This window comes from Saccopteryx bilineata, chromosome 7 (genome assembly GCF_036850765.1).
Source record: "Saccopteryx bilineata isolate mSacBil1 chromosome 7, mSacBil1_pri_phased_curated, whole genome shotgun sequence".
Taxonomy (NCBI): Eukaryota; Metazoa; Chordata; class Mammalia; order Chiroptera; family Emballonuridae; genus Saccopteryx; species Saccopteryx bilineata.
In genome coordinates this window covers 39,746,259-39,758,284 of record NC_089496.1, presented here as the reverse complement: position 1 = coordinate 39,758,284, position 12,026 = coordinate 39,746,259, and the positions used below count along the sequence as shown (strand labels likewise).

Sequence of the window (12,026 nt, the reverse complement as noted above, 5' to 3'; positions counted from 1 at the left end):
GTTTGACATGTGTGCTCTTTTACCTCTGGTTTCTCAAGGTGAAAACTTAGATTGCCTTGTGGTATAACTCACAGTATAACAGTGTTAAAATCTAATTTAAAATACATATACATAATTTGTTAAGGAATTAAAAATGATTTACAGAGTATGTAAAAATATATATTAGCAAACAATTTATATATAATTCAGAGCCTTATTAGAAATTTAAACTTTAAATGATGACCTAAAACTGTGTTTAAGTATTTACTGTTATAGTATTTTCTCTTTCTGTTCCAGTGAAATAAACAACACATTTATCTGGGAATTTAGGACACAGAAGGCACTCTCAGCATCCAATGTATCCATACATAAATACACTACCCATGCTGTCATTGGAAGCTGCACTAGGCTTCTTATTGAAGAGGAATATTTTTTAATGCTAGTAAGATATTAAAACTAACCTCACCATAACCTAATAACTTGAAGATAAAAAGATGATTAATGGCGAATAAAATCAAAAGTAACAGTGGTGTATAATGCCCCTTTGTATTTTGGGACACAAAGAATGAAAATAAATGTCCTTCTGACAAACTCAGTAAAACTAGTTCACATTCCTGCTTCGAGTCAACATTGCATTAGCCATCTTGCTTACCCTAGAAAACATGGCCGCAGAAGCAATTATCAGAGGAGAGGTAGACAGAGTCACCAGGGTGAGTTTCCAGCCCTTCACCAAACCAATCATCAGGCCAACAGAAAATGTAGACAGGTTTTGAAACAACAGAGTAATCTTGTCTCCAATGCCATCGTTGATTTTGTTGATGTCACTGAAACAAGTACATGCAGCAAGGTCATTTATATGTCACATAGGAAAACAAAGTTGACACGCTACACATCCATCTGCTTACTCAGTCATTCGAGTGTTAAGTTCACCGATGTCACAGCTGTCAAACCAGCTGATGTCCTGTGCCAAAATGGAATGAAAAAACTGTTTTTGAATTCTCTTGGTCTGTCGAGCTGCAGTCATAATCCAAAATGAAATCTGCACATAGCCAAAAACCAAGGCGGTAACTCCTATTCCAACATAGTACAGGGTCAACCTGGTAAGAGATTATTGGAAATGTTAGTGAGACTGAAGACAAACTTCTCCCCTTGCTATCAAAAAATAATCTCCTCCAGGAGCCCCCACCCCCAAAAAGCTCTCTCAATATTTGACTGAAAGAATTTTTGCTGAAACCTGTAAAATAACTAAAAATAACCCCCCATGAGAAAAAATGAAGTGCATTGAATGTAAAAATCTAGGTTTCCCTAGTAAGACAACTAGACTATGTCTCTCTTACATTATTAGCACAACCTGAGGGGATACGTTCACATGGTACAGAACTTACAGAACTGCATAACAGACTTTTCTGTCATGAAGAAAACGGTCCATATTTGTACCATACAAGATGGCAGCCAGTCACAGGTGGCTACTGAACACTTGAGATGTGACTGAGAATGAAAAACTGAGTATGTAATTTTGTTTAATTCAAATTTAAATAGCCATATGTGGCTGTGGCTAACATACTGGACAGTACAGGTCAAGAATTATGACCCAGAGGGTGTCATTGCAAAGTGATAGGTGTCTCCTGGGGTTGTGCAACACAGAGGCTTCACTTTCGGGTGAAAGTGTGAGAAATCACCTAGGTCTCTAGCAAAGATATATTGATAATTTTAGTGAGATACTGCTGAAATCCAGTGGATGTGCTCAGTAAAGTAATATGTCTCTAACAAACTCAATACATGTGACAGAGGAAAGTGTACTGTTTAATACATAAATCTGTTAACGCAGAATGTCCTTCTAAATTCTTATTTAGACTTTATATAATTTTTAGTCTAAACAGAACTACAAAAGTCTGAATAATTATTCTGCAGATTTAGTCAATAAAACTTTACTGTTTTATTCTTTTCACTATTGTACACTTTTTCCCCCCAAAGTCCATAGAAGGGGCATTTCTCATAAGTTTTGTTAAAGGAAATAATTTGAAAAAGAGGAAAATAAGTCCTTCAGTCTCTAGGATATGTACCTTGAGTAACAGGAGGCAAAACTGATATAAAAATGCAAATGTCAAAACTACTTTTCTATTGATGGTAATTTTGTCATATACAACTTAACGCATATAAACCTATATTTCGTTCACATAGAAGAAAATTATCTAATAATTATATTTTATATACATAATGAAAGAAGAGGACAGGTTAGCTTTAATCACTTATAAATAATATAAATAATCAAACTTTTCAGTTTTTCCTTATACATAAAGCAGCATGCAATGTACTTGATATTAACATTTCATTTTGACTTACACAATCATATCTTCATTCAGCTTATCTTGAGACTGAGTACAGTTTCGGTAATTTGCTGTAAAAGAGTTATTTTTAATTATAAAGGCAATTAATTTACAATTGGCCATACTGTTTCATACATAGTTTTCCAAACCAAATATAATGCATTCTCAAGAAAATAAACTTAATGCCTACACACAGGTTTATGATCAACTTATGTTCTATTGTTTTAACTTAAATCTTGAAATATTTATCTCTGGTCTCAAGAAGTGCTCATGCACCATGAAAAATTACAAGTTAATATTAATTATGAAGCTCATACCTGGAAGAATTACTTAGGACACATCTGATTTCAGGTGAAAACTGTGTAATTGAACTCTTATTTCCTGCTGAATTTATGCATTTAGAATTCAATTTTAGATATCGCAGGCATAATTTAGAAAGGCCAAGAAAAGTAAGTACGTGGGAAAGTTCTAGAAGCAGTAGTTATAGTAAAAATTAAAATAAAGCTCATTGAAATATGTTGAATATAACAAAGATAGCAACATAATAAAACAGTGTGTAAAAATACTCCTTGAGTTACAAGTTTTCTATGTAAACTTTTCCATATTATCTCGTAAAAAAATGTATCAAACATTAATTAGTATACCAAGATTGTGCTTTCACCAACAGCACAAAACGGTGGTCAATATTTACAATCATCATATTCTTTTTGAAACCGCGATAATAAACACTTAAAAGAAATTGCAAACATCATGACTTCCACCCTTTCATAACTATAACATCTTTACATATGATAATGTCTATGATCATTATTTATATGCAAACAATCATTTCCCCTTATTCTATTTATGAAATTATGGCAGGGAAAAATTTAAATTAGCTTATTCCAAATACTGTAGTTGACATCGTAGAAGTAGCAAAACCTAGTAAAAAGTTTTAATGAGATTAACTGAGCTAATAAAAATAATAAACCTTATTCTAAGAGTGGTACCTAGAATCACATAAAAATGGCATAATCTCATTTTTGAGACGATATTAATAGGGGTAGCATATGCAAAAGCTCAGTGTTGGCACAAAAATGGGCCCCTGATCAGTAATAGTTATATTCTCATTGGTAGGAACAAATAATTCTCCTCTGTTGTCCTCCAGAAAATCAGTATTAGAAGGGTGACTGTATACTCCACAATGAGACTCAGATAAACTAGAGAAGCCCTAAACAAAAACAAAAGTTAAAAATCAAATCACTACCAACCAGATGTGTTTGGCTTGTTCTATCTGAAGCTGGTAAGGCAACCAGTTATCGAGTAGATCTAAAAGGAATACTCCCAAGAATACTGCCTTAGGTGGCTAGGTTTTTCCTTCCCTTCCGCCCTCCCTCACTCATTCGGGGAGAGAAAGAGACACATAGTTGGCCGTCAACAAATATTTGCTCAATCAATTGGTGAGTTCCTTTTCATTTAACAAACAGAATGACATTCTTAATTTAGCTTCTATCATTAAAATATAAATTAATAAGTAACTGTGTAGATAGGAGAGCATCACATGCAAGGTCATAGAGGTGGAGGCAGTGGCTTTATTCCACTCAAACAAGATTGGGACACTAGAAAGATCAGCCTTCAAGTGGAACACGAGAGGGTATAAATCAGTATTGAAAGTGAAATAGGGCATAGCAGGAGGTGCACTGTGTTAAGCTAGGCTTATGCCTGTAAGACAGAAAGATTTTATTTTGACACTTATCCTAGTTATAATAAAGTATAAAGATACTTCCTACTGTGTAATTTGGAGAAAAACATATAATATCAGGGAATTATGAATATTTATAATATCCACCAGATTTAAAAAAAAGTAAATGTTCACTAAGTTAGTGCATAGAAGAATTAATAGAATTTACATCAAAAGAATGTCCCCTTGAAGGACATGCCTTAAAATAAGATGCTACAAAGGTAACAAACATAAAGGACATCTGTAATTATGGGAAGCACAAAAGCACTTTTTTTCCACACCTGATTGCAAGATTCCGCTCCTGTCTTTATTCAGGCTCTTTGTCTCTAGTACTGTAATTTTCTGTCTGTTCTTTTCGACTGCTTTGCTCCATTATGTTCTACAGTGCCATGCATGTCTATAGACTATTAATGAAACTTTAAATAGCTACCTGAAAGATTTAGTTATTATTGATTTCTTCTTAAAGGATGAATTACAGATAAATGGCCTGGAATGGCCTAAGCCTTTGATTAAATCCTGACATAATCATCACTTCTTTCTTTTTTAATAATTTTTTATTTTTTACTTACAATTGACATATAGCATTATATTAGTTTCAGGTGTATAACCCAGTGATTGGACATTATGTAACTTACTAAGTGATAACTCTGACAAATCTAGTATCCATCTGACATCATACATAGTTATTGCAATATTGACTATATTTCTTATGCTGTACTTTAAATAGAAAATTATTTGAACGCCTAGAGAGACAAGCTGGGCTATAAGGAGTCTCAGATGATTTTTATATTCTGTGAGCAGATGGCCATTGGATTGAACTGTAACATTTGCTCTCTCCTGAATCTCCAGCCTGCAGGCCCACCCTGCACATTTTGGACCTGATAGTTCCATTATTGAGTGAACGTATTCCTTAAAATAAATCTTTCTGTCTCTCTCTCAATATATAGAGATATATAGAACAATAGGATGTTTTTCATACACACTATATGTATATATATAATCACATATATATAAATATACATGATATATATATGTAAAGAAAATCACATATATATAAACACATTCTATTGTTCTGTTTCTTTGAAAAATGCTGATGAATACAGATTTTGGTTCTTTGGTTCTGGCAATATAGAAGAATGCATGACTTAAATATGTACTATAAAAATATTATTTGACAATACAGTAATCTGTATTATGAGCTCACTGTTTGTTTTATTTAATGCTGTTGAGTCTCCAGTAATATAGAAAAGTAAATATTGTACTCACTTGTGTTGGTTTTGACTAGACATCCACTAAGAAGGTTGTCACTCATTTCTCCTAGAATCAGTGACATTATAGGAAGACAGGCCCCATTCACCAGTGATGCCAGTAATCCCAGGATCATCAGTGTGATGTCCAGTCCGTCGGCAAAGCGAAACTGAGAAAAGTAAACCAAACATGGTAGCATTATATCTGTAGAAAAGTTAAAACCAAAACTAACTTAATTTAGGCCATCAGGTAAATGTTATTTTATAAATTAATTAAGAGAGTAAATAAATGTGTAATATCATGGACAAGTATTTAGAAAGTAAAAAAAAAAAAAAAAAAAAAGTAGCCAATCCTAAGAATTTACAAAGTATTTTGCAGAAATTGTTTACAATACAAAGTAGCAAAATCAGTACAAATTGTAGACCTGTGACACAAGTCAGGTCAGATATGGCTATGAATCAGAAACTTGTTTCTTCTGGTTGATTCTGAAACAAATTAAGATATTTCAAAAGACTGCAATGACAGTATCTTGGTTGAACAACTGATCTTCAAACTTTCAATTCCCTAAGCTTATCAACATCACAGCAATGATAAAACTAAGTGCAATGAATAGTAACTAGTAAAAATTAGTTCACTAAATGTAATAAATTATATTTTCCATTCTTACTTTAAATTACTCAGATATTTTTTTCTACCTAGGACAACATCTGCTCCATAAATTAGGGTCTATAATAATTTGCAAAACTGTTTAGGATAAGAAAGAAATAACTGAAAGTCAAATACTGAACACTTCACAATCTATCCTATAATAGGATCCCCACTGCACTATTCCAAAACCAAAACATGAACTTGAAAATGGGGATTATTTACCTTACTGAGAGAAGTCAAGGTAAGTTGTATAATGATATTGAAATGAAATTAGATTTGAATAACAGCAAGAGAAACCTAGTACATATTTTATACGTGAGGAATGAAAAAAATGTAATATTTTTCCATTCGTTCATGCAGTAGCGAATAAGTATTTATGAAACTTGACAGAGTTTCTCAGGTTCTGCTACTTCCCAGATTAAAAAAAAATTTTTTTTGACTCTTTGAAAAAACAGGTACTGTTTCATGGGTATTTCTAGTGATATTGATAGCAGGCTGATTTAGAGATTAGGGTAGGTGGAGGGCTTGTTTTGGGAACACATATTTGAAAAGGTTCCTTGAACATAATGTCAAAGAACTGTGTTGACACACACTCTGATGCAGAGCCTTCACAAAATATTTAGATAATTCTTTTTTGTTTAAAAAGCTTATAGAACTTAAAAAATAATAAAGCAACTCATCAATGTATTATCATTGGAAAATACTGAAATGTGAACAAAATAGTAAAAGTCACTCATAATTTCATACCACTCAGAAATAACATTTATACATCACATACACACACATACACACACTTTTTCCCCTCCAAAATTGGCAGCATTGTATGGATATTGTGTTATAAGTTTTTCTTATCCTTTATTGTAGAACTGTTGGGTTGATTATACATTTTTTCCTATTAAAAATACCTGATGAATTATTTTTTTTTAAATTCCCCTTCCCCCCAAATTGATGCAAATTATCAATCATTCTATGCACAACTGTCAATTCAATAAAATTTTCTGATATGCATACATTCTGATCTCACTTACTATCTCAAAAGGTCCAACAATTTGGTTTTTTACTTTGGGCAATTGTTCTTGTCGTTTTCTGGAAAATAAATGTTTAAAATGTAAAAGTTACAATGTGAATATGAATGTATATAATTTGCAACATATTCAAATTATAACTGTGCAGAAGTGTCAAATTTTAGTCTTGGTAGCAAATTCATGTTAACACTGATTTTTTTTTTCCCCGAAGTGAGAAGAGGGGGTGAGGCAGGCAGACAGTGCGCCCAACCAGGATCCACCTGGCATGCCCACCAGGGGCGATGCTCAGCTCCTCTGTGGCCTTGCTCCGCTGTAATTGGAGCCATTCTAGTGCCTGAGGCAGAGGCCATGGATGGAGCCATCCTCAGCACCAGGGCCAACTTTGCTCCAATGGAGCCTTGGCTGTAGGAGGGGAAGAGAGAGACAGAGACAAGGGAGAGGGGAAAGATTGGAGAAGCAGATGGGCGCTTCTCCTGTGTGCCCTGACCGGAAATCTAACTGGGACTTCCACATGCCAGTCCTACGCTCTACCGCTGAGCCAACTGGCCAGGGCCAACACTGCATTTTTAAAAACAAATTTAATGATAAAGATTTTTAGAATAGTATCACTGGAAAATTAAGTTGTCATTGGCTGTCTACATTAATTATTAATTAAAGTAACAACTAAAGATAAACATCTGGAGATTTTTTTATTATAGTAAAGTACACATAAACATAGAATTTACCATCTTAACTGTGTGTGTGTGTGTGTGTGTGTAGGTACTGTTCAGTGGTATCAAGTACACGCATATTGTGTTACTATCAGCACCTCCACCCACAGAACACCATGAACCTTAAAACACTGAAACCCTGCCAGCCTCTGGCCCCCACCATGCTTTTTGTCTCTTGAATCAGATTACTCTATGAGCCTCACTTATACACATGGAATCATTCAGTATTTGTCCTTTTCTCCTGGGCTTTTTTCCCTTAGTGTATTGTCAGGGTTCATCCAAGTTGTGACAAATGTCAGAATTTTCCTCTTTTGTGAGGCTAAATTTTATTCCATTGTATGTATATACCACATTTTAAAAATCTATTCATCCATTCCTTAATCAATGGACACTTGAGTTGCTCCCATGTTTTGGTTACTGTGAATAATGCTGCTATGAGTATGGGTATACCAATATCTTTTCAATTCCTGCTTTCAATTCTTTTGAAACCAAGAGTGAAAGTGCTGGATCACGTGGTCATTCTATTTTTAATTTCCTGAGGAACCATCATACTGTTTTCCACAGCCAATTGTATCATTTTACATTCCCACCAACCGTGCACAAGAAGGCTTCTTTACATCCTTACCAATACTTGTTATTTTCTGCTTTATTTTATTATTATTAATTCTAATAGTAGTTATCCTAATGGGCATGAAGTAGTGGATTAGAATTTTTAATCCTTTGTAACAAATTGCTCAAGAGCAACTGGGAGCTTTAAATGAAACTTTTATTAATTACACATTGAACAAGTATACTGTGCATTTTGTCTACATTGAAAATTTCATTTCTTAGTTTACATTTCAAATAGGTCCAGATGAAAACTATAAATTTTATCTATTTATTTCAGGGAAAGCTGTCAATTAAATACACACACGATTCTTAAACATTAACAGAAGACTGGAGGGGATCAGATTAAGTTTTCTAAAAAAGACATCACAGAAGGACGAATCTCCAGTTCTCTGCAGCTTTATAACATATTGTTCCATATGCTTTGATAAATGAGAAGTCACTTAATTTTATTTTACTTGAGGTTAATAATTTACTTATTTATGGGGCCAATTTGCTCTAAGATGACTCCTAGATGACAAAAAGTGCATTAAGATTGTAAATCTCTTCTCCCACCCCAAATGCAGATTTTGAAGCCTAAGACCCAGTAAACTCTCTTTTGATAATTTTTGTTTCAGGAGAACATTTTTGTCTCCCACTGACCTTCATGGGAAGCCCTGGAAGGAGGGGTGGAGTATTCTTTTAAGAGTTCCATGTTCTATCAAGTGAGCTAGCTGGGTGGCCCTCGAGTAGGCTTTTAAAAATCTCTTTTCTAGCAGAGTGGGAAGTGAAGACTCATAGAAGACAAACTGACAGCTGTCTGAGGGGAGAAGGGTTATAGGGTTGGGTGAAAAAGGTAAAGAGATTAAGCAAAAAAAAAAAAAAAATCCTAAGCACAGACGACAGTATAGTGGTTACCAGAGGGAAAGGGAAGTAGGGAGGGAGTAGAGGGTATAGGAGGGGAAATGGTGATGGAAGGAGACCAGACTTGGAGTGGTGAACTTACAACATGCAGGTGATGTGTTATAGAATTGTATACCTGAAACCTAAATATTTTATCAACCAATGGCATCCCAATAAATTCAAAAAAAAATAAGGATTGTACAATAATAAAAACAATAGTGAAGAAGAGCAGATGGGGAGTGATGGTGGGAGCTCCCTTTCTGGCTGTTGTGCCCACATCAATGAACCAGGTGACCAGAGGGTCCACTGGAGTCTCACAGTTTATACACTGACATGTAGCACAATTATTATGGTCAAAGTGGAAATCAAATAGATTTTAAACCATTTCCATTTTAAAACTAAATTAATGTATTATAGGTTAAAAAATTTTTACAACATATATGCACACACAGATAGATACCCATTCAAAGAAAAAAATAATGAGAATCTAATGTTTTCTTTTATTAAATGTACCACATGGAATGAAGGATCCATAGAGAATTAAAAATGGAATTCTCTGGATCTGGTAAGCTAACAAAATTCAGAAGAAGTGGTATCTGAAGTTTTCAATCAATAAATCCTGTAGCTACCATACTTCCTAAAATTACTATCAGACCAGTCATAGCACTGATTCTGTTAAGTACAACAAAATGCAAATAGCATGGCTATTTTAGGAGGAAAAAAGATAAAACTTTTTTTTTGGCTACAGCTGTGAAAAGGATAAGGTATTTTTGTAGAATTTAGGCAAAGCTTACCTATTTCCCTTGTAATTTTTTTGCATCTCTTCAGCTCTTTCAAAATTTGCCATCTTATTTACAACTTAATCCTTCTGAAATAAAAATATTAACAAATATATTATGACTGTGTAAAATTTTACTACTTCGTTGATATAAAGCATTGTTTCTAAGCCTAACAGCTTCTGAAGAATCAGGCTGCTGAGTCTCACACTGCCTCTCCGTTCCCCACCCCAACTGAAGTTTCTGGTTAGGTCTCTTCACATTTTATCATTAAATCGATAACTTCTTTTCTGGGCTTAGATTTGAAGCTAATGAAAAGTCTGGAAATGGAATAAAAGAAGGAATGCCCGATTCCATGACAATGCATAGTTTTCCAGGACATTGGATTTTATTTTTACTCTGCCACTGATTTGATTGTAATTGGTGAAAACTTTAGACTCTCATGCTTAGTTTTCTCTGTAAAAAAACTTGATGCTCTAGTTTCTGTTAGCCGTTTGAGGGAGTATAGCTCTCTAGTTTACCAAATAGCAAGTTAGAGTTTCTATTATATATAAATTAATAGTTTTAAAAAAATAGAATACTTTGAAAACCCATTCATCATTAAAATTATGTTAAGCACAATGTATTCTTCCTTTGGATGACACTTCAGAATCTTAGCTTGTTTTAAGATTGCAATTATTTACATAAATTATCATTTCAATACAAATACTGTAGAGATGTTTTAATTCAATCTCATTTGTTAGGCCATATAACATATTACTTATGTTGAGATGATTATACAGGGTACAAATTAAAACTCTAGAGTAAAACTACTAATTAATTATTACCTGAACATCTGGAAAAAAATACACTTTGAAATAGTAAGCTTCCCCATGAAGAAATAAATCCTAATGGGTTAGTTTTTAGTGCTTGAGAATGAAGGAATGTTCTTCCTTTTTTGTTAAACCCCTTCTTTTGTTTCTTTTTTTTAATTTTTAAATTTTACTTAGAAAATTAACTTTAACATGGTGACATTGATCAATAAGAGTACACAGGTTTCAGGTAAACATTTCTACAGCATTTGAACTATTGATTATGTTGTGTACTCATCACTCAAAGTCAAATCATTTTCTGTCACCTTGTATTTGTCCTTCTTTACACCATTCCCTCCACCCCATCCCCGTCCCCCTCCCTCACATCCCCTTCTTCAGAAATCAGTGATCATAACTCCATGTAGGAAATCTTTACAATTGCTATACTGAGTTTACAGCATTTCATTATTTTAACGAATGTGTAAAAAAAGTAATAATACACTCTATTAGTTATTTGCATTTCAGGGAAATTAACATTACATAATAAAACTCATATTCATAAAAAAATCAAAACAATTGAGGCTCACCTTGTTAAGTGCATGACCTGTTCATTTGCACCAAAATCATGTGTGGTTTCTCTTCTCAACAAATAACTAACTGTACTTTCATAAAATGTATTTTCTGATCACTCTGTAATATCTGATTACAACAATGGTTAATTTCCAGCCAAAGCACATTGTGTTCTTCATGCCATACTGCACTCAAAAAACAAGGTGGGAAAAGAAAATTCACTGAGTCATATAACACTCTTTTTAAAGATTTGTAGTGTTTACAGACCCATTGGTTAGTCCCATAAAATTTTTACTTAGCTGAATTAGTAATTATAACACCTAAAATAAATGTCTTTAATACACCAATGCCACATTTGCATAATAAACAATCACTGAGTAACACTGTATGCAAGGCAATTACCTCATTGCTGCTCTCTGAAAACAATCACCTCCTTTTGCTCTTCGTTCATATCTATATTATGTTCATTGACACATTCTGCCATGTATTACAAGTCCTAGTTACCCTATTATATGTTTATTTATTCCTTCACAAGTTCATTGAAAAAGTATTGAATTTATACAATGTGTCAGCCTTTATTTTATAAAAATAAAAAGATATGTTTCTTTCTTTTGAGGAACTCACATGCCTTATTTTTTTTCTCTATATAGCCTTGCTACTCAGTGTGTTCTCAAGACAAGCAAGATCAATAATACCTGGTACTTTGTAGAAATGCAGGATTAATTTTTTAGAATTGTGGCAAAA

General features: G+C 33.6%; 1 protein-coding gene across 1 annotated transcript in view; it reads right to left on the bottom strand.

The window, feature by feature from the left end:
* ABCB5 (ATP binding cassette subfamily B member 5) overlaps positions 1-9,992 on the bottom strand; it is a 72,396-nt gene extending 62,404 nt beyond the window's left edge. The window contains exons 1-6 of the mRNA XM_066238937.1: positions 9,940-9,992; positions 6,951-7,008; positions 5,293-5,443; positions 2,323-2,377; positions 885-1,076; positions 632-803 (exon numbers count right to left, since the gene is read on the bottom strand). Coding sequence (XP_066095034.1) covers positions 632-803; positions 885-1,076; positions 2,323-2,377; positions 5,293-5,443; positions 6,951-7,008; positions 9,940-9,992 — 681 coding nt within the window. The remainder of the gene's footprint in view (positions 1-631; positions 804-884; positions 1,077-2,322; positions 2,378-5,292; positions 5,444-6,950; positions 7,009-9,939) is intronic.
* Between the last annotated feature and the right edge of the window lie 2,034 nt (positions 9,993-12,026).